The sequence below is a fragment of the Dermacentor albipictus genome, chromosome 6, assembly GCF_038994185.2.
Source record: "Dermacentor albipictus isolate Rhodes 1998 colony chromosome 6, USDA_Dalb.pri_finalv2, whole genome shotgun sequence".
NCBI lineage: Eukaryota > Metazoa > Arthropoda > Arachnida > Ixodida > Ixodidae > Dermacentor > Dermacentor albipictus.
In genome coordinates, this window is record NC_091826.1 from 46,275,172 (window position 1) to 46,298,607 (window position 23,436).

A 23,436-nucleotide genomic window follows, 5' to 3' on the forward strand; every position below is an offset into this window, starting at 1 on the left:
TCGTTAAAGAAAAATTACCGACGATTACGTTACTTCCTAATGCGAAATTTGAGCGCAGCAAATAAGCTGTTTCACCTTTTCGATAGATTGAGGCAAAGAAATCGAGCAACACATGTATGCGCTATCACAGATTTTTTTTTAATTTTTCACACGTATTCCTTTAACAAAGACTCCACTAACAGTTCTTGACAGTCATGAAGGAAGCTTTGTGGTCGGAAAAATAGACTGATATATGTTCGACTTGGTACACCAATGCTTGATTCTCAAAGACGTTCACAAAGACGTTCACAACTGGGCCCTTAATGCCATATTGGCCTCCGCCGTGCATCAGTCGTCGTACTTGCATGAATGGGATTCGCGGAGATACGAGTCTTACACTCACCGCATTAAGTTGTGGAAGGTGCGCTGGCCTCGAGGGATATTTGTAACCGTTTGTTGTCGAAATAACAACCAAAACAAGCGCGAACGAGACCGACCCAACAGAACCAAACAGGCGCGGGCGAGAGCTGTGGCGCGAGCAGACGATAGTACGAAACGAGCGGATCGGCTGAGACCAGACACGAGTGCGCATCGAGCCGTAAGGAGGGTCCGCATGACACCAGCATCGCGCGCGCACGTCACTGAAGGGGCCGCTCTCATTGGTCTCCGCCATTCGCGGCTCGCGTCCTTCGTCTCCCACTCCAGCGAAGGGGGGCGGAGCTGGTTACGAGGCCGGCAACGCCGACGACGACGCGAAACCCAGGAACGGACGCCAAAGAGCTGCGCTCTAAAACAACATTGAAGTTCGTCAAATATTCGAATTTTCCTATTATTATTCGGTAACAGAATAGGTAGTCCATTTTTGAACATTTAAAAACGTTGAGTCTTTACGACAGCTTGCAGATACGGTGAGTGTGGCGTTGCACAACGCAAGTATGAGCGTGTGGCTTGTGCGGCGTCGGTGGCGTGGTTCCTTTTAGTACACTCTAGTTTTGTTGTTACTATTGAAGCCGTAACTTCTTTTCCTGGATGAACATTTGCTTTTGCAGAAGAACACGCTACTATTGACTATGCATGTATAAGCAGCTGGCGCAATTTGTAGCGATGAAGATGTTAACGACGGTGGCGATTGAGTGGGTACGAGCCTGATGTTGAAGCGGTGTCCTTCTTCCGACCTGAATACCGTGCAGCTTCTTCTTTTAAAGGAATTGTGTGAGCGGAAGAAAAGAAAAAATAAAGTTTATGAAGCTACTAAGCCGCAAATCGTGGTGGATACGCCCTATTAAAACATAGGTAAAACTGGTGTGCGAAATTGCTCCACTGAGCTACCAACGCGCGCTTAAACAGGAAATCGCCTATTTTGACGGCGCTTTGTTTCGCCACACGCATTGCTCCTCCCACATCGCGCCGCTCGCTGCGAATAGGTGATGGCGCGACCAACTTGTTGGGATACTGTCGCGGAGAGCCGACGACGTCGCGGTGGTCGTTGAGCGATGGAATTCGCTGTGTCGCTGACTGAAAATCGCGCCATGTGAAACAGCCTAAAGGCTAAGCATTGATAGCGATAGCAAAGTATCACACTAGTACGCGAATTAAGGATCGTATGTTTATCGGTCGTATATTTGTAGTACACACCCGGTTACTTATTAGCACGCACGGCTTCACGCGCGCTCAGGCGAACACGCAAGAGATCTCGGTCGATGTCCGAGAACACATACTGTCCCGACGCTGGTGGGATGAAGCGTGCAAACTGAAGGGAGCGAACGCTTCTGCCGACTTTCCCTTCAACGCGCTTATTACGCGATCTTGAGCACTCTGCGCTCGTGGAGACAGCCTGCGGTCAGCGGCCAGCCATCTTGTTCGTCATATCTTTGCACTACCTCCAAGGTAGGATGCGGGCGGCGCACGGCCCCCCTACTTGAAACGCTTCTGGTGAGCTCCAAGCGAGTACTAACTGCTGATTAAGTGGAAGCCTGTAAGCATCTTCGAGCGATTACAATGGACGAGGAGCAAGGTGTGTTCAGCCTTAACTAAAGAAAAGAGTGAGGTATGTAACAAAGTACCAAGCGCTTCGTAGTTGAAGTAGCAAAGTGTTTGGCGTTCACATATTTGAAGTTCGCCATTGAAGAAACCTGTGTGGCACAGCGTCGCCTTGCTTTCGTTACGCTTGTACGAAAAAAAAACCACACGTCGACACAAAAAACCACGTATCAAAGTGTGAACTACACGAAAACGGCACCCTGCAATCATTTAATTATGATGCTTTATTGCGCTACCGACACCGGCGAGAAAGCAAATTGCCGAGAGCTAGTGGGGTTAAAGTGCAATTTGTTGAAGCTCAGCGGGCCTTCGTGCCGGTGCACGAAGGCCCGCTGATCTTCAACAAATGGCACTTCCTCATCAGAACAAGAATTGGCCTCCCTGGCACAGTACGCGGCCACTACCTGCCTCACGACCCCTGCAATTAAGCTACGGCCCTAGATCCTCAGCGGCTTCGCAGAACCTGACCAAGGCGACGGTCAGACCTTCGACGCAGCAGAGGATGCTAAGAATGCCTGGATCTGGACAGGTCACCATTGGAAATTGAACCTGGCAACGTTTGAATACGCGAACCCTCTCAAGTGGGGAATTACCAGGCATTACCTAGGGTATTATTGGCGTTAGTGAGGTTAGAAGAACCGATGAGGCTTATACCTGTGTCACACGGGCACATTTGCAACGCCTTCCTGTCAACGGCCTTCCCAACGCCACAACTCTATCATAGACTCAGAGGAGTCAAGGAGTTGTTGCGCTGCCACACGGCACTTTCTAAAGGCCTTTGTGTGGTTCAGGCGTTTCTCGCAAGATATTGTGGCGCTGAGGATCTTTATTTTCGTTTTCATGTCACGTAAAGTAAAACAACATTAAAACCACATAAAAGCGCTATGCAGGCGGTATGGCGGCAGCCGGCAATACATGGGGTAGATGGAGATTGTACTGGACAACATGCATGGAGGACGAAATGAAAACAAGCACGTCACTGCTGTCCAGAGTATGCGCAGTTCATACATATCAAGTGGGAAAAATACTTTATTGAATGATTAATAACACACATATTATTTTTAGAGCATTTTGGTTTGATTTGTTCTTTGTAGCCGTGAGTACGAGCACACTGTGAACGAGACGGCATGTTCGCGCTGTTTCCGCTTCCGTTGCTCAAAGACTATCGAAATTTCAATGTAGTTGTAAGGTGCTCCATTGACTCGATAGACTATTGACTCGGCGACCTTCGAAACCGCCCGTGTAGCAGCTCGAACTTGACCTTTGAGTCAACTGACTATCGGTTAGAAGGCCTTCTAAACGCCCGTGTGACACGGGTATTAATACAGTGCTGACTAACGGCCACGTCCTCTGCTACAAACCAGGTAGGATTTCTGATCCATTAGGACATAGCGGGCGACATTGAATTCTACAGCGTTAATGTTAGGGTAGCAGTCGTATAGTAATAAAGCTGATTATGGGAAGTATAGAATAAAAGTAGTAGAAGAATACGCTCCAACCTCCACTGACGATGATGAAGGAATAGAACAGTTTTATGAAGATGCTGAATTAGCGAAGAGAAGGTGCAAACGCAGTACATCGTAGTCATGGACGACTTCAGTGCAAAAGTGGACTAAAAGCAGGCTGGGAAACAAGCAATTGGCAACTACGGCATCAATTCTAAGGACACTAGAGCAGAGATGTTGGTAGAATTCGCGTAGAGGAATAGGCTCCGAATAATGAATACTTTCTCCAGGAAGCGAAGTAACAGGCAGTGGACCTGGAAAAGCCTCAAAGGAGGCACAAGAAACGAAATATATTTCATACTTTCTGCAAAACCGAGCATAGTGCAGGATGCAGAAGGGTTATGTAGGGTAAAGTGCCGTGACCATAGGTTAATTGGTGCAGTGCGAAGCACAACAGAGGGACACAGAAAGTATATTCTCGAGTATTCTGAGACAGTATTATTGCATATAAGGAAAACAAAAGCTAGTGCTGCAGCAAGGGGCTTCGTACTAGAAATGTCATGCATATTTGGAACTCTACATGGGCCAAAGCTTCCGCGTGCCTTAGCAGAGGGCACACGTGCCTAGAAGGTTACGAAGAAGAAGAAGTTGAATCGAAAGCCGTTTCGCGTTTCGCCGAGATCGAGTTCCTCGACCGAGAATAACGCCTCCTTGCGTCCAGCTGACACCATGAGCGAAGGAGGCACGTACTCCAAGGCAGAAGGAAAAGACTCCAAGGCGCTGAAACGCCATCGGAGTCGCTCCCGGGCCGGCATGGGGACCTCGGCAACGTCCAAGAGGAGGTGAGCTGCTGCGTTACTGGGCCCATTTCGATAGTGTAATCACCATGGTGCTGCTAGACTGTATATGCTACTAAAGGTGCGGTAGCATATACAGTAACTCTAGGTGCCACAAACTTGGACGCCGCCTGGCGCCCTGCTGCGCCATTTCGATGAATAACGCCATTTTCGATGAATAACATCTCCAGAGATCAACTATAGAAATGAACGTATGATAACATGCAGCGCAATCACCAAGCGCACCATTGCCTAACCTACCTATGATAGACGTACCACTGTAGAAAAGCAGGCTCGCCTCAACGTTCTCCAAAATAGGGCTTGACACTTAGCATTTAAACCGTTCGGTTTTTTTCGCAGATGGAGCAGGGGTACCAATCGTGATACAAATCGCCACCATCATAGAAGCGCAGCACTGGTTTCTACATGAATTTTCTTTAATAGTGTACGTCCGCCTTTAAACACAGAAGCCAAAATTATTACATGCGACCGTCATCATTTCTTCCGACCCTTGAGATTATTATGAACAGGGCCCATAAATTTACAACGCTTTCTTGTTTAGATTTAATCACAAATTGATAAGTTTCCCGTAGAACGCACGAGAAATTATATGCAGAGGTCTTTAGGGGATGAATAGCGATTATTTTATTGTAAGATGTAAGAAAGACACATTTCGCGCATCAGATGCAGAACAATACAAGCCACTTCTTTCTCAGCCAACTCCACTGTGATTACACAAGTGCGGAGGTTTATCGGGTCCGCTATAGCTCATGGCCTTAGAGATTGCAGTTTCTTGAGAAAGTTACTGGGGAAAACTCTCGCACTAGTGTCTACGGCGACATGTTCTCGTGCTGACTGAACCACCAGTAAGTATGGTGGTTCAGTCAGCGTGGGAATGATGGGCAGTAACACGATTTGCGTAGGCTTCGTTCTTCTGGCTTTAAACGGCTTTGCAATGTTTGTTATATTGAAAAAAAAGAAATTTTGCCTTATACCGAAGAATTCACATAGATTATGCATGTACGTAGAAAATTGTTTCCTGCCGGTAGAGGGAAATATAATTTCTTGGAACTTACGAAAGTTAAAGCGGGACGAAAAACGTCTCAAGAACATGCAACTCACACAAACACGAACATTAGAAGATGCGCAGTATTCTCGTTGCAGTTAAACAATCCCTATGTCAGAGTTTTCTGTATTAATTTTTGCATAAAGGTTTATGGGGACAGCCTCACTTTGGCTACGCGCCGTGCCAAGCCATGCACCCGTGAGCACAGACATAGCCAGAAATTGTTTTCTGGCTACACGGGACAGAGTTACGCTCTTAAACGGGGAAGACGAGGCGGAAAAAGGAAAGAAGGGTAAGGCCACGTATTAACACAGAAGGTTCCGGGGGAGGGGTCGTTCTCAGTGTGCCACTTCTCTATTGAGTCGCATACCGCAGCCTTGTGGAGAAACGCAATCAATTTGTAATTCAGGTCCACAAGATGAAATTGACGGACTTTTCTGGAAAGATCTTAACACCAAATTTCAACTGCGATCCCCGAATTCAAGCTACATGGAAATGTGCAAATGAAAATCGGCTTTAGCGCGACATTCCCGGTTCGTAAACTTTTGCTCAGAGGAGTGCACGTGCTGATACGGCGTCGTCCGATCGCCCTTTTGCAGAAAATCGAAGAAGAGGCATGCCGGTGAGACGCCAACACCGTCAACGTCGCGTGTCTCCGAGGCCAGCATGTTCTTGCCATCCAACGCATCCACGCCCCTAAAGGAGGCCGTGTCGTCGACGACCACCTCGATCGACCCGGTAGCCGACCTGGCCGCCACCCGCAGCGCCACTTCGACGCCGGTGTCCGAGGTTGTTCCCGAGAACGCCACAACGACCACAACCCGCGGTGCGGCCGGGCCATGCGCCAAAAACAGCAGCGTCATTAGGGACGAGAAACTCGGGTCCATCGCGCTGGCTGCCGTGGCCTCGGAGAGCACCGGCATCACGCACGCTGCCACGGATCCGGACATGGCGGCAGTGAGCACGTTTTCAGTGAGCCCAGTTTTAGGACACGGGGCCAGTGCAGTAGTCAGTCGGATCAATCAATCAATCAATCAATCAATCAATCAATCAATCAATCAATCAATCAATCAATCAATCAATCAATCAATCAATCAATCAATCAATCAATCAATCAATCAATCAATCAATCAATCAATCAATCAATCAATCAATCAATCTACGCAGTCGTGTCGTAGTTAGGCACACAGACTTCTGTTTGGCAGAAGTCTGTCAAGGCGATCGAGTAATCGACTCTGCCCTGTTCAACTTAAAGTACGTGAGGGCACTGTTGACCTATGTCATATATATCGATAGGTCAATGAAACAACATATCTATCCTAAGTAACGTTGGCATGAAACTTGATGACTTAGATTGCAATAGATTCAGACGCGGAAAAGACTCGCTGGTTAGGAAGCTGTCTTGTTGTGTGCCAACCTTGTGTGCTACCTGAATCGTATGTGGCTGAAGTCGGGCACTACACTAGAAGGAAAAAGTTGAACCGAGAAAGCGCAACAAGGTTAACCGAAGAAACCATTAAAGGGACCCTGAAACGATTTTGGCAATTTTCTACAAACGTACTGATTCGTTAGAGTAGGTCCTTCTGATCATTAATTGACACATCTAAGTTCTGTGCGTAAAGCGTGTATTTTATTATAAGGTTTTAAAAATGCACATCGCTGTCGATCGCAGCGCACTGCTCGGCGGAATTTTAAGCCGCCTCTACCCATATGATGCAAATAACCCATATGACGTCACATGAGCGAGCTATCTGATTGGCTGACCAGGGCGCGTGGTCGATAATTTTTCCAACTTTATGGTGAACGAATGATGCTCGTAATAGTTGGAATGTTAGTTACTTTGTTTTTGTAAAAAGAAAATAACTTAAAGAGAATACACAAGGATAGTTTTTTAGTACACTTGAGCACTTCCGGCACACAGCAAGTGTCGTCTGCTTGTGTTACAACGTGCGCAGTCTTTGACGAGAGCTCCGCCGTCAGTGTCGATCAGTCTTTTCGTGAGCACGATGAATCACCCTTGTTGCGTTGTGGGCTGCAGACGTAGCGACTGGAAAGATGTGAAGTTGCGAAATCGTGTCTCTCTGCAAGGCAGCATACGAGCGAACTGGCTGCTGCGCATCGGACTGCGGCTATCCGATAGGCGCCAGGATTTGCGCGTTTGTGGCCGTCACTTTACAGCGGAAGATTACTAACGCAATAGCGTTTCTCAAGTCCGGTATTAGGGCAAACACAAGCGCAAGGGGACAGGGTCTGGCCGCTTGACTGCGCCGGGATGAGCCATGAGATGAGCAGAAAGGTAAATGTGAATGGTTTGCACGGTGCAGCCACCTGGTGGCAGAGAGCTCAACCATACACAGTAGCAGCAACGAAGTGCATTCTTCTTTGCTGCTGGTGTGTATTTTTCGCAGGAGTGTAATCATCAACGCGTTGTTCTTATAAATGTTTAAAATGTTTTACACTTGGTTAGAGCAATATTAGCGCTTCGTTTGACTGGTTAAGCGCTGCGCCAACAAGTGTCTGGACAGTGCAGACCGATCAGGCTGATCACGTACGTCTACTCTGAAGTTCCTTCATCAGCTTGAGTTTATGCCTCCAGTCATTTGCCGAAATGACCAGCTTGCCTGTGGTTACCGGAATACCGGCCACCTTCGGCGCTACGACAGAATGCTCGCAACGCACGCTGCTTCGATGGCTCTCGGTCGACGGCCAAGCGGCCAGCGGAGAGGTCTCGCGCGGGAGGAGGCGTGCTCCAACAACCGGAAGTGGACGATGTGACGTCGCATCGTGACGCAGGACCAGTGAAGGCGGAGCTTAGCGCCGCGCGCTCGGCGAGCGAGTTGAGGAGGAAAGGCATGGCTAGGGAGGAGGGTAACTTCTAATCGCTTGTAACTCCATTAATACGTAACGCTTCACTTAAATTGTGGTGCGAATGTTCTACTTAAGCTGTACCCTATGCGCCTACAAAATTTGTCCGAACCGTTTCAGGGGCCCTTTAAACACAAGCAAACTGTGCACGCAAATAAACGCGAACTAACGCTGACGCTGGACGCGGTACTGACGCGTTTCCTTAGCGCAAAGTTTCCCCAGTATATTTAGCACACATTTTGAGCACCACTGCCAAGCCGCCGTATAATGAATATTCAGGATTAACCCAGTGATAAACACCGGGGCCGCACCTTTCAGCTTCGCTGGTTAAACATTGTACGGGGTACCCCAGGTAGCACAAAAGAGATACGTAACGTTTTCGTAGCGTTTATCCAAGACGATACAAACGGGTTAAAGAAGACACGAATGAGAGAACTTCGGCGGGAAAACGTCGTATATCTCTGCTAATGTCCGGCCTAATTACTTTCTTGAGACGATCTAGAACAGGTCTGCAAGACGTATTCGAAAAGGTGGTCTAGAAATAGGATTGGGAAAGACACAAGTAATCCCTTTGGCAAAACTATTCGTAACCAATTTCTAAACGTTTTTTAGGACGTTATCAAAAAGCTGGTCTAGAAGCGGTCTTGAAAGGTTTACGATCATCTGAAGCTAATTTTCGTGGGTGACGGGCGCGATCAGACATCGTTGTTCAAAACACGCGACTGGCCTATGCCGCGCAGACGTCGTCAGCCGCACCCGTCGGCACGGCCTAGGCCAATCGCGTGAGGTGAAACTGATCGGGCGTTTCGAACAACGATCTCCAATCGCGCCCCAGATGAGTAGAAGCGTCAGTGTTGACTGTAAGAGCCATGGCGCAGCGCCAAGCACTGTTCCCCGCATGGCCGGCGCATCCTCTACCAAGTCGCACGAAAATGAGCCTGTTAGGAACAATAAATCCTTAATACCGCCTTTAGTAAGCTACGATGCTTACAACCACAATGGGAATGAGATCCTGCAAAGAACAAATGGCCACATCTTGGCAGGTGGCCAGACCAAGCCCTTCATGCCAAGAGTGCATGAAATGTGAACATTGTGACAAAGCAAAAACACTTTATTAAAATGTAATGCTTATGCAAGGTTCAAACAAACTGTGTGAGAAATGCAAATAGAAGTAAAGGTACATCAACAATGACAAAAGTCGCAGAAAGGATTCGTAATGAGCTCGCACGTAGTGAACTAGCACATAAACAAAATTCCAAGTACACATACAAAAATGAACAGAAAAATCTGGAGTGTACTAAAGTGTCTAATTTATCATAGTAAAGTGCACGTGCTATTCATGGACTAGAGTTATGCAGAAGTGACATCGGAGCGAATGGAAGATGTAGACTGAAAAATGCAAGAGTATGAATCGGATGGTAACTGCCTCCAAGCAATGTTCCCAGTCAGCTAGACGCTTGAAAAGAGCACAAAAAGAAATACCACCGCATACCATCATAAAACAATCCTGTGGCAGAAATAAAAAAAATGGGAACAATCCAAAATTGGAAATATTGCCTTTACGATTTATCAAAGAAGGTAATGGCGAGAAAAAATAACCATACAATAAAAAAGCAAAAAGTGAAATTAGTACAGAACACTTAAACGGGGGATTCAGTGTAACAAGTGAACACCACTGTAGTACAGCGAACGATGAGACAGTAATGCTGCATCTTGCCATTCCAGAACGTGAGAAATGAATATGCAAGCCTCCTATAAGAAACTTACATAAACATGGAAATAAACTGGAATGCACTGGAAGCTGCATTTGTGTAACAAAGGAAGCAATGGTCATAATAAACAGTAAGTGTTTCATCTAAAAAGCCCTTTACAAGAGGCAAAGTTGTACATCTCTGGCAAAAACAAAGCTGCAACGAGTAATTTGCAAATCAGGAAATAGATTAATTAGCACACTGACATGTCACACTTTGCGCACATCTCCAATCTCCTAAAGTTAAAAAAAAGGCACTCTGAATGAGAAAAACGTTTAACACATGTAGCCCAGAGCAAATTCTTTGCCAGTTCACTCACACTTTCACATTCAAGAACATTTGCCACAAAGTCCAGGCACAGTTCCACTGATGTTTACCAATTCACCCCCACTTTCACGTCCAAAAATATTTGGCACACAATCCAGGCAGAGCTTCATAGATAAACAGCTTGAGAGCACCCTACTGATTATTGTGCAGTCCCGCTGCTGGAAATAGAACTGCCGCACATGCTGGTAGTGGTTTCAATGTAGACACACTTGCTGCCCTGGACAGGTATGCTCAGATATCTGCACTGGTGCTCCATTTTGTCGAAGTATACACATTGATGCACTACGCTGGTAATTGAAATGTTTTGAATGCACAAGTATTGGCTTCACCAGAAAGACTTGCCCACATACCACCACTGGCATATATATGCACTTGCTCTTCACTCAGTAGCATTGAACTTAAAGTGTTCCTTATGTGGGAGCCATGTGTAAAACCAGTGTCACACGACCACTCTCGATCGCGATCACGCCCGATCCGGATCGAAATCATCGATGCGACTGGCTAACTCTCGTAACTTGCGCAGACGAGCCAATCACGACCGAAAAATTCGATTTGTAACGAACTGGATAGCGGCTAAAAGAGCCCCGTCTGAAACCGGTATCAAATAATGCACAGACGTACGCTAGGAAAATGTGTTGCACAAGGACAAAGAACTGCGACATGCCCTGTTGTGCGAAGCGTGCGAACAGAACACATGTATATATATATAAAAAAAACTGCGAGAGCGCTTCGCGAACTCCATGCGCACACATGGCACCCGCACGAACTCGGCAGGCCGCCGTAAAGCGCGAAGGGCACGCAGCGTACATTCCGACACATGTCCCAAACTGCAAACAATCGTACTACCTAAAGCATACACGTTATTTTATACCAAGGGCATACTCGACTCACGTATGCAGTATCCACAAGCGAGTTATGCAGCGTACATGCTGTATCCATTCGCCAGATAGTAAAATTGATAACAAGCACAAAGCTACAAGGGACTCGATACATTACTACCATTTGAGGCGTCAAATAAAATCGAATTTGCCCGTTTCATATATTGGACACAATATATGGACACATGTGGTACCCGGTAATACCCATCACGTGAGTAAAGGGGGCGAAAACACAATCGAGAACCTGAAGCGCAAACGATAAAAGCACGGTATGGTGCACGCAAAATTCTGTCAGTGCGCTGTAGCGCGAGGGAAGAAAATAGGGCGAGCACTTGACCTCACCTTTTGGGATACCGCACTAATATTGAATCATTAAAAAAAAAAGCCTGTTTAAACCAGTTCCTTTGTCTGCAACACTCTTGCTAAACGGGAGACTAAAATACCACGATGACGGCTCTATTGCGGAGATCGGCAAGGCAGAAATTTTGCCGCCTTTCTTCGCATTCTGCAAAATGCTTTCTTGTTAGGATCACTCATAGCGGCCGATCCCGACGCTAGGGAGACACAGGCACGATTTCGTCCCTCTAACTTTCGTCCTTATACTGCCCTTAACTCCTTAATTACAGCGTCATTGAAAAGGCACCTCACATAACATGACAATGAACTTGAAGAGCTGATTAGTGCCCTCCACTCCGCGCCCTCCAATTGAAAACACTACTGATTTCCAAATTAAACTACACAAACAGATCGCACAACCCAAACTAATCACAGAACGTCGTTTTCTTGACGGCAAAACCCAGCAACACTTACATGACAAAGGGCAGCGGCAGCACATCCAGAACAGCCGCGATCATACCACAGCGCAATGGAAGCGCGATAACGCTATTATGGCCGGCTTAAACAGATCGCACAACCCAAACTAATCACATAATGTCGTTTTCTTGACAGCCAAGCACTGCAACACTTACATGACAAAGGGCAGCGGCAGCACATTCAGAACAGTCGCAAACAGACCATAGTGCCATGCGAGTGCGATAACGCGACTATGCCCGGCTTCACGAATAACATGGCCGCCGTGGTCACAAAACAATTGAAAACACTACTGATTTCCAGATTAAAACCACACGAACATATCGCACAACCCAAACTGATCACAGAATATCGTTTTCTTGACAGCAAAACACTGCAACACTTACATAGCAAAGGGCAGCGGCAGTACATTCAGAACAGCCGCAAACACACCACAGCGCAATGCGAGTGCGGTGACGCGACGACGCCATGACGACGCGACTATGCCCGGCTCGCCCGGCATCACGAATCACGTGGCCACCTTGGTCACATGATTTGACGACGGTATCGCCACCTTGCGCAAGGTTGGATCGCGTTGATGGGCTGTTGAATATTGTAGAAGCCGCTAAAGAGGCTGACGCACCATGGCGTGGCGGTGGCGCCTTGAGTCGTTTTCACAACGTATTCAGCCCTCGTTTTTAAGCTGCCTGGCTTTCAACGTTATCAAAACGTATTCGCCCCTCGTTTTTAAGCTATCTTGTTAGGAACGTCTTTGATGCGTCGATTTTGGTCAAAAATCCGTTTCAGACGTTAAATCCCTTAATACGACGTTTTCAAGACTTTGTGTGCTACCTGGGGTGCTTGGGCGGTGATTTTTTCTCTTGTTTGTAGAATATATTAGAGAAAGTAGTGTTGGCTCTAGCTGTCGGACGTGGGCGTCGAGCTTTCTTTTGGCCGCGTCCTACTATAACGTTGTTTTTTAACGTACTAACGGGGAGAGACTGCACGATGTAGTGCACCTCTTCCCCGACTTAATTAGCTTTCCGCGAGTGTCCACGCTAATGTCGGACGCGACGAGGAAGTTTTGGAACCGTTCTAGACGTTTTGTCTATTCGTGATCGATGTTCGTGGCGTCGGTTTCTCGGAACTCAAAACAAGGGATTGGCGGTTGTATTGCGCCACGTTGTGCTGGGCTGCCTGTTGAAATTTCCTGCTGGCATTGTCTTCAGTGATGTAGATATATTGTTGTCACTCTTCCTGTTGCTTCAATTTAGCACTTCTGACACCAATGTAACGGCGACATGAGGCTGGATGACCTAGAAGCGGGGGCGGCTCGCTCGTTAGGAATGTTAAAGCTTCGGTTGTCAACCGAAGATGTGTCTTGCTATACTTGGATGCTACATCGAGTTATTTCTTTTTCTACTTTTTGTGCACGTACATAGGCCATTGATTTGCGAGATGTGGACGAGTCCGAGAATGTATTGGCCCAAAGCCGACCAGTGTCCGGCTACGCCCCGATCGAGAAGGATGACAGGCTGGTGATGCCGCCGTCTTTGGAGCTGCCGTCACCGGCGGTAAGCCACGAAAAGATTGCTGTATAGTTGGATAACATATTTGTATCACGATAAACATGTTATATGGTTATATACTGTATATTTAGCAGCGCTGCCATTTCACGCCGACGAAGATTGGCTGTAGCGTGACCACAAATAGAACGCCCCATGAAATGCTTTTTCGTTGATATCCTGGCGTCCGCAACACCGGCTCAGCTCGGGACACGATATCCAAGAAAAAGTAGGTTGACTGCACGACTTGCCCACAACTCATGGGACTACAAGTAGTCAACGCCTGGCCAAAAAGGGAAGCTTGAATATGAAGCGGACGTTTTCGACAAGGGGGCTTGGCTACCGTCAAGGAGGCCCTCGCCTGGCCTTGAGCAGATCTAGAAGTAGACCCTGGGCCCTTCCAGTTGTTGGTGTATACTGCATGGTCATTGCGTGCTATCCTCGCTCGCTATCATCAACTGGGTAGCCGCACTCTGCCTCACCGACTCCTGGCAGTGAAGCGAATGTTACGGGTCGCGACAGCAAACCAGGATAGAGAATCCGGAGAAAAGCTTATCCCTTGTAAGCCTGTAACCTCTCTCAGCGCGACGACGATTTAAATGAAGCTTGCCGGAAGTATTAACAGCGCGCAGTGGGAGAGCCCTCTTCCCTCCTCAGAACGCGCACAATAGGCTCGTTTACTGAACGGCTGATAACGAGCCCTAGCCTTCGTGGCACCCCTAGGGGTTGTAGAGACGGAGCGCATAGGGACGAGCGCGTGTGTTCGTGGAACGATTGGCCGATGCCGCAACTATTTGATCACTCTGTTAAACCACGTGGTCCGCAATTTCTCTAGATATCGCGACAAGCATGGCAGCGGCGCAATTTCAACCCGCGCCTCCTGAGGTCCCCTTTATTTTCTTTTCTGAACTGGCATGTGCATGCGCAGCTCTCTCAGGATGGCCAGGACCCCACGCTGTCGCCGTCGCCCAAGCGGAAATCGCGCGGACAGAGTACGGTCACGTTCGGCGACGCGCAGTCGTACCGCCTCACGTCGGCCGAGCCGTCGACGAGCGAGATTCTGGGCCAGGGATCGCACCAGCTGCGCATCTTGGCCTGCGCCCAGCTGTCGCTTGGGGCGCTCGCCTTCCACTACCAGTCGATGCGGCTGCTGGCGCCCGTCGACGCGGTGGACCACTGGTGCAGGCAGCCGCCAGAGTTCACCAACCAGAGCGCGCAGGCGTGGAAGCACGCCGCCATTCCCGTGGGTCCCGATGGCCGCTACAGCAGATGCACCGTCTACAAGTTTCCCTACTCGCACGGCACGGGTGCGTAGTAAGCACACAGGCGTGTTTAGGGTTGAGGAGTTTGATGACAGTTCGTTATCAGAAAATGGGTGACAGTTTACTTTCCTGGAAATTCGCAAGCTCGGGAAAGTAGACGCGTTCTGTCTTTTTTTTTAGTACTGCGTTGACAGCATTCGGTGACAGATCAGGAATTCAGTGATCAGGGAACCCTCAAACGAAACGTGTGTACAACATGCGCCAGCGATCCATCTAAATTTCGGTTGCTCGCGCTGCTTACGGATGGTTCACGCGGTGCGCGATTGCGACGTCGCGCGAGTGCGAGGTTGATCACATAAAGTCCCGCATCGCAATCGCAGTCTTTAGATAGCTTTCGTTTAGGGGACGCAAGCGGCTTGCGTACGCAAGAACCAGGGGCGACGGTTCTGCGCATGCGCAGACGCACGCGTAGGGTCTGCGCATGCGAGGTACCGTCGGCCCTAGTTCTTGTGTACACATGCCGCTTTCGTCCCCTAAACTAAAGCTCTCTGTTGCTTCGCCCGTTGGCCGATACTGCGATATAACTTCACGCAAGTTCGCTCTCTCTCTGGACGACGCAGCAGCAGCGGCCACATCGGGCTCCGCGTCCTCCTCGGCGTTGTGGCCCGGGGTCGTCGCCCAGCCTCGGGGCGAGCTCCCGTGCAGTGACTGGGACTACGTCCTGCCTCAGGACGTGCTCACGGCCCTGAATGAGTGGGACCTGGTGTGCTCCAACGCGTGGCTGGTGCTCGCGGCCCGCCTCTACACCTACCTCGGCGGCGTCGTATGCGCGCCCTTCCTCGGCAAGATGGCGGACAGAACGGGTCGCAGGCCGGTCCTGCTCGCGTGCGCCGTGCTCGCGGTGGCCGCCGCGGCGTTGACCGTGCGCGCGCACTCGTTCTTGCAGCTCGTCCTGCTGCGCATGGTGGTGGCGGGCTCGCTGAACGGCTTCTCGCTCGTTTCCATCGTTCTTCTGTTCGAGGTCACCTACGAAGCCAGCAGGTCGGTGATTGCGCATTTTTTTTTCCATGACGCAAGTCACGATGTTCCAAACGGGGCGGGCATGATGTCAGTGGTCCCTTTTGTGACTGCCGGCAGTGCAGGGAAAACACGATGGCCTCCCAGTGGGTTGCAATGTTAACACCACTTGTCTATAGGCCTTCTTTATTAAAGGGAGCTGCTGCATGCAGCGCCGTCTAATTGCGTAAAGCTCCCTTTATTAATAGGCGTTTGCCTGTTTTAGCCGCGATGGGAGAGTGCTTTATGTTGCATCCCATGTTATACGCTTGGCGGTTCTTGACGCGGTGGCTGTTTTCGGACTCGCGTGGTTCAGCTTGATGCAACGTGGCGTCTTCTACGTTAGAAACGGCTCCGTGACACGTTCTGAAGTCATCTCACTCGGTGTGGCCGGAGTTTCCGCTGCCGGTAAGGTGGTCGGAGCAGATCGACGAAGGGCGTTGACTCTGTGCGCTGATGCAGCCACAACACTTTCGACCGCACCACGCCATAGTAGCTTGTCGATGGTCACGCCCAGGAATTGAACAGGAGTTGCACGAAGAATTGAATGCCCTCTGAGATTCAGCGTCAGAGGTGTTGACTTGCGTCTCACTCCCGGGAAAAGCATGAAGGCAGATTTTTCTGCTGATAAAGATAGGCCAAGCGTCGATAAGTGGCGATCGATAGTGGAGATTGCGGCCTGGGCTATCCAGGCCAAACGTTTGTGTTAGTACTCCGAGATCCAAATGCAGAGTCATCTGCGTAGATGGACATTTTACCTGCCGTCCGCCCTACTTTCAGGGCATCTGGAAGGCTGGTCATGGCAACGTTAAAAAGCAAGGGAGATAGGACACTTCCTTGCGGGATGCCGAGGGGAAATTCGTCGCTTGTCACTCATTATACTTCCGAGCTTAACTTGGACACATCGATCACTGAGAAATTCATGGACGAACTTTGAACTTTGAACTTTATTTGTATCTATACAACGTACAGATAGCAGGGGCACAGACAAAAAGCCATTAAATTGGCTTGACTAGGTCTGTGTCAAGACTAGTCTGTATCGAAGAGCATTTCCCGAGACGCCCATGGCTCGGAGTCCGTTGATGATGCCTGTAGGAAGCACACAGTCGTATGCCTTGTCGACGTCCATAAAGATGGCGAGTGTGGAAAGGCCGTCTACGCGATGGTGCTTGATATGGCTTAGTAGATCGAAGACACTGTCCTGGGCACTCAAATCTGGATGAAATCAGGTCATACATGATGGCAGTCTATTTCCTTGCGCAAGGTACCATCTTAACCTCGTACATATTAGTCTTTCCGTCAACTTTGATACGCGTGATGTTAGCGATACTGGCCGATATGAGGTGATGTTTGCAGGATCCTTTTCGGACTTGAGCACTGGCACCAGCCATGCTGTCTTCCACGCTTCTGGGATCTCTCCTGTGCTCCAGACATGATTAAATACGTCCAGAAGAGCTCGTTTTCGTTCATATGGCAGATTTGTCATGATGTGATTGCTGATCAAATCGGGACCCACAGCACAGCGTCTTCTTAATTTGCTATGCGCCAAATCCAACTCACGAAAGGTAAACGGCGTATCCGTGGTATGAAATGCTTCAGACAACAGAGGGTTCGATACTCGTGCTGATCTGCCAGATGTGTATACGTCTGCAAAATTTTCTGCAAGGGTTTGCAAATCTTTTCCTTGCTTTAAAGCAAGTGCTTCGAATGGCCTGTGTAGGCGAATCTTTTCGGATGGGCTATTCATTACTCCCCATATCCTTGTCATGGGAGTAAACGCCGATAAACTCTCCCAGAAAGCAGCCCATTGAACTCGTCTTAACCTTCTTGTGTGACGACGGATGACAGCGTTTATCCTGTTGTATTCAGTTTTCACAGATGGATTTCCCGTTTTTCTCATTAGTTTTCGCTCCGCTCTCCTACGCGCTGGGCAGAGGTTGTTTAGTTTCAAATCAGGAGTGAGGTACATTGAGGTAGCCACTCTTTTGTTCCGCAGCATATCTGCGAACAGCTCACCAGGGGAGTCATCCAACGCTTCTCTGTATGTGTCCCAGCGTGTCACAGCACAGAATTGTCGCCCAGCAGTGGGAAATCCGGTGATGTTGGTGAAGATCGGAAAGTGGTCACTGCCCATCCTGTCTGGGGCCGTTCTTGAGGATACAACAAGGTCTGTAGAATGGATCACGAGGTCTATGGCTCTCCATGAATCTGGTAGTTTGAAGAAAGTCGGTTCGCCATGGTTCGCGATACATAAGTCAGCAGCATGCGCGGCTGCGACAAGTTCCTTGCCGCGGGAATCTGCAGTCTTATCTCCCCAAAGCGAATGATGTGCGTTAAAGGCGCCACAGATTATTCTAGGAGAGGGGCAACGAATGCAAAGGTCCTTTAAAAAAACAGCTCCATGGTGACCTTCCTGCGCGGACTTATATACACCGACACCACACTGAGTTTTCGTTTTCCTAGGCACACTTGCACAGCGGCGACTTCCAAGAAGGTAGAACAAAGGTCTTGCACTGGTAAGGTGACGTGAGGTATTTCTCGCCTGATGTATATCACCGCACTTCCATTTGGAAGATACGGTATACTCGGATTGGCATGTCTGATGTACCCTGGGATCGTACTTCCATTTGAGTGACCGGCCTCCGAAAGGGCTAGAATTGGTATAGGTATGTCTCGAAAGAAAAGGCTGAGTTCAGAAAGACGCTGTAGAATATCGGCGCAGTTCTATGGCATTATTAAGGGCACTTTTGGACGACCGAATGGACCAAGTGGGCGAGAAATTGCCATTATGCTACTGAGGGTATGTGGAAGTACAGCAGAGTATTACTGACTCAAGAGCCAGCACCACTTCCAGCATATCCTTCGTTGAACTAGTAGGCATGTTCGCGACGTGGGAACGTAGTGCCGTGAAGAAAGCGCGTATCACACGATGTCAGTGTTCCTGCTGACTGTTTCCAAGTGGTACTTTTGCTTTGTGTCATCGTATCTTAGGATCGGCATACATGGAAGCCTGCGTAACACTGTTGGCGAGTCGTACACACTTGAACATGCTTTTGAGAGGTGTACACTGACAGGATATTTCTAACTACTCATTCTTTTTTTTCTTTATATGAATGTTCTAGGCATCTGAACCATAGAAAAAATACTGGTAAATCCCATATAGCGCTCTGACTAATATAATTATAATACTTTTTCTACAGCTATTCTCGAATTTATTTTCCAGGAGGTTTCCGCGTTGTGACGTCAGGAGGGAGGACGTGGTCACGTGAGAGCAGGACATTGCGATTCTTCGACACTCGCCCAGGCTCACTTGGTGAACTCCCACGCTGCTGCTTGTTATGAGGCCGATGCAGGAAGATATCAGGCGGCCGAGCGAGTTGGAGCTCGTGTCAGAATCTCGCAATGTCTCGCTTGAGCGTTCTCCGCGTCGTGACGTCACCACACGACAGAGGCGATACCGAAACTGGTGAATATTAGAGAGCAGATGGGTATAAGTGATATTTCAGTTGACAATAAAAGAAAAAATGGCTGTGGCTTAGCTAAGGTCAAGCCGAGGATGCGAAGCATACTAGCCTTTATTTTAACGCGACAGCGTTAAGGAGCTCGTGTCGCAGAAAAGCCGGTGTCGTCGGCGTCGGCCCAGGCGTGCATTTCGTTGTCGCGCCGCGTTGCTCGACGCTCACCGCGTCCGATGCGGGGCGCGCAGTCGCTGCGCCGTAGCCCATTGTCTTACACACCTTGGCGGGTCGACGGGAACGCTGTCGCGTTCCACTCTTGAAGGCGAAGCTTAAGCGTCCGCTTTGCAGCTGTTATGACGTCATATGGTAGCTACGCGGCCGTGCGCGGCGCAGCAAGGAAGAGCGTGGTTGTGCGGCTAGTATGCTTCGCATAAAACAAAATGGAGCTGGGTAGCTCACTTAATAGGTAGGACGGTCTGCCGGTTGTCTATTAGAGTTATAGAAGGGCGTGCTAAGGGAAGGTAGGCGCAGTCGAGGACGCCCAAGAATTAGTTGGTGTGATGAAAAGAGGAAATCTGCAGGCATAACTTAGAATTAGCTAGCGCAAGATAGCGGTAATTGGAGATTGCTGGGAGTGCCCTTCATCCCGCGGTAGACATAGAAAGCCTGCTGATGTTGATGATGATTATGTAAAAGCGCACTCTTCAAGCCCCTATCCACTAAGAGTCCCAGACCGATCCAATTGGAGAGGGATGACCTTGGCCTCCCTCCCCGCCTTCTAAAATGAGCACTTTACCTCTCCATGACCCCCCTCCCGGACTGGAACGATGTTGAGCCCACTTGAACAGTTGTCTGTTGAGAAGAGAGCTCCCCTTCAAGCTACGCTTGATTCGCTCCTGCCAGAAGTCGCACTGCCGTTTCGACACTTAATGGCTCGAACATGTCGCGACAAGCAGCGAAAACGCCTATCGATGTGGCCTCACGTCTAGACTAGAACGAGTGAAGAACTCGATAAAGCTGCCGCGGTGTAACGCAGGACTGACTACCTCTGCGGGGCGATGGCGGCCAGTATTATCTGCGGCTGGGCTCCTTGCCTTCTCAGCGCCGCCGAGCATGTGTTCAACCGACGAGCGCTGGCGTTCGCCTTCCTCGTGCCGGTTTCCCTGCTACTGACCAGCTTCCGGGCCGTCCGGGAGTCCTCGCGGTGGCTGCTCGTCACCGGCGGCGTCGCCGACTTCATCGAGAGGCACTACGCCACGTCCCCTCATGGAGGAGGGCGTCGCTCCGACGTCGAACTGGACCGTGCCGCTGTACGGCAGCTGCGTGATGCCAGGGCCGCCGCGACGGCCGAAGGACGTCGCACCACGGAGGCGTCTCCGCAACCTGGCAGCGCTGCCAGCACGATCGTCCTGCCCGGATTTGTGGCGAGGACCGCGTCACTGTCGGCACTATTCTTAACCCTCACCATCATCATGAACGAGACGTGGGAATGCGGCGAACCGGAACGGGACCTGTCCCCACCGGCTCCGTCCTCCTGGCGGGCGGCGGTCCTGGTGATCCCGCGCGCTGTCAGTGTCTTGCTGGCGGCTCGATTTCTGCGACGCTGCGAGCGCAAGAGGGCGCTGACGCTGGGTCTGCCGCTGAGCTGCGCCGCCATCGCGCTACTAGCCCTCGTCGAGCTGGCCTCCCCGAGCCGCAACTCATACGCCCTCGTCGTCGTCGGCGAGCTGGTGTTGGCCTCCGCGTTCGTCAACCTCGCCTTCGCCTGCGTCTTCTGCCTCGAGCTGTACGCGACGGCCGATCGCGCCGCGGGCTTCGCCACCGTCTGCTCGTCGGGCGTTCTGGTCGGCGTCGCGCTGATGAGCCTCTTCGAGGGCCAGGACCCGGTGGTGCGGAAGATGCTCGGCCTGTCGCTGGCCATCGTGGCCATGCTGCTGGTCGAGCAGCTGCCCGAGACCAAGGACGCCCAAGTGCCCGACGCGTTGTTCGACGCCATCTCGCAGCTCAAGCGCTACAGGTTGTCGAGCTCGTCGAATAGCTTTGCGGAGCCGCGTCCATCGACCGACTCTGGCTACACCCCCGAGGGGAAATTATTCGCCGCTTCTATTGAAATCCCCGGAGTGTAAAATGTCTCACACCGTCGTTTCAATTTCACCTTCTTATTGTTGAAATTTTAAAGGCACGTAAATAATTCCCGTCTGTGGTACGTGTCGCCGTAGTATTCAGTATGTTTCTTTTTTCCTTTTACCGCATTGTTTAGCTCAGCTCTGTATCTCTGTCCAGCGCTCAAGCACGAGTGGGAGGCAGACTTCATCCATATTGACACGTAATAGCGCTACAGCAAAGACTGCTTGCTGGGACCCGTCTGTGCGCCGAAGAGCGTGCGAACTAAAACCTTTTGAGTTGTGGAGTTCTCGACGCTTGCCTAGAACCGCAGAGACATTTATGCAGGGCACCACTAACTTCTAAACCGCAGCCCTGGTTTATGACGTCTTTAGCATTAGTTGTATCCTCTCTGATTTGGTACCCTCTTCATGATGAACACAACCGGTTCCAGTGCATGCATTAAGCCTTGCGCAAACGGTTGGTTTGCAAGCAGGTTTCGTGTCATACGCGCTTCTTATTGTCGGATTTAGTATTTTTAAATATGTGTGTGCGCCTATTATGCCATCGTCAGATGCATATTAGACCCTTTGTGTTGAAGCTTATGTGAGGACCTACAAGCGCGCGCTCTTCGTTGCGTCCACAAGGTCACTCACAGATTCACCTGAAACGCAATGAATAATAAACTTGAATTTCTGTATTCCATAAGAATAAAGGTGATCATAATATGTAATCTAGAATTTCCGTTAATCATACACTGCTATTGCAGACCTATTTGTGCCATCCTTCTGGCATGAGCAAAGAAAGAACGTATACCCTTCCGTCTACGAAAGCAACGTTAATAGAAAAGCCATAGTTGAGAGTTTAATCCTTTCCCCAATACTCTAGTACGTGCTTTGTCTCATCTTAATCAAAAATGAGATATTGTATAAACAAGACATGCACGCATGCACACAGAAACACACACACACATTTGTGTGTGTGTGCGCGTGTGTGCATGCCAGATTGCTTTTTCGGAATAGGGACTTCTTTTTGTGTTTAACGTGATTCGTGTCACTGCTTTAGGGTAGTTAGGTCGGGCGGACTTATTAGCATAGCTTTTGAACGAATTTATGCATTTCAATTGTGCAGCTTTGCGAACAAGGGCAGTAGTAGCTTAATCATAACATGCACTGTGGCAATTCTTGGGGCAAAACAATGTCAACAGTGAAAGAACGAAGGGAACACGCAGAGTATGCTCACAAAGTGCAGCGTATGGGGTGCCGAGTGCGAGCCAAGTAGGCCTCGTCTTAGAGCCGGCCTAACCACAGAGGGAAGCGTGTGATGCCTAAGTCCTCCTCTTCGAACGTTGGCTACAGCCTGAGCCTCCTCTGCAGCTCTGGCGACTGTGCGGTCACTTCAAGTGGTGATTTTTCCTACGAAATGGTTGCCTTCTATTTGGGTCCAGCTCCAATTTGGGCACTGATAACCCATTTCCCGCACAAGAAATGATCTTCGCTGTGATTGGCTGCCCTGGGCTCTCCTAACTTCCGAGTGTGTGCGAGTTATTTCTCTATACGAAAAGTCTTGAGAAGTTTATTAAACCTCCTTGAAACATCGTGTAATCGATGAAGCAAAGGAAAAAAAAACGTGGTGCCATCGTACCAACCACGTGATTCACGACATCACGTTGACACCTCAGCAGCGTTGCGCTGAATTCGTTTTCCAAGTTTAGTAAAAGCTGTTGAACGAACGGTTAGGACAATGCGTGGGAAGCATAACATCAATAATTTATGGCTTTCCTATTCTGTATTGTAATGAAACTACTATTCTACAGTGTCCAACTTCCTTACTGTTCTTTTATCCTTACGTAACAATAATTTTCCATCCACCCGTACCCAGGTCCTCCATGATAGGCACGAAACGACTGAACTAATCGAATTTCTCAAGCTAACACATGTGGAAAAATCTTAAACTATAAGACATACAAAGAACCTACACTCGTGATCGCTCTGGGATTGTAATTTGACTATACGA

The 23,436-nt window shown here is 49.3% G+C and overlaps 1 protein-coding gene across 1 annotated transcript in view; it reads left to right on the forward strand.

The window, feature by feature from the left end:
- The window catches only part of LOC139061021 (uncharacterized), a 230,374-nt gene extending 208,239 nt beyond the window's left edge, over positions 1–22,135 (forward strand). The window contains exons 11-15 of the mRNA XM_070540439.1: positions 5,966–6,323; positions 13,419–13,550; positions 14,470–14,848; positions 15,424–15,844; positions 20,354–22,135. Of these exons, the coding sequence (XP_070396540.1) occupies positions 5,966–6,323; positions 13,419–13,550; positions 14,470–14,848; positions 15,424–15,844; positions 20,354–21,443 (2,380 nt within the window). The 3' untranslated portion in view covers positions 21,444–22,135. The remainder of the gene's footprint in view (positions 1–5,965; positions 6,324–13,418; positions 13,551–14,469; positions 14,849–15,423; positions 15,845–20,353) is intronic.
- Positions 22,136–23,436: the final 1,301 nt, after the last annotated feature.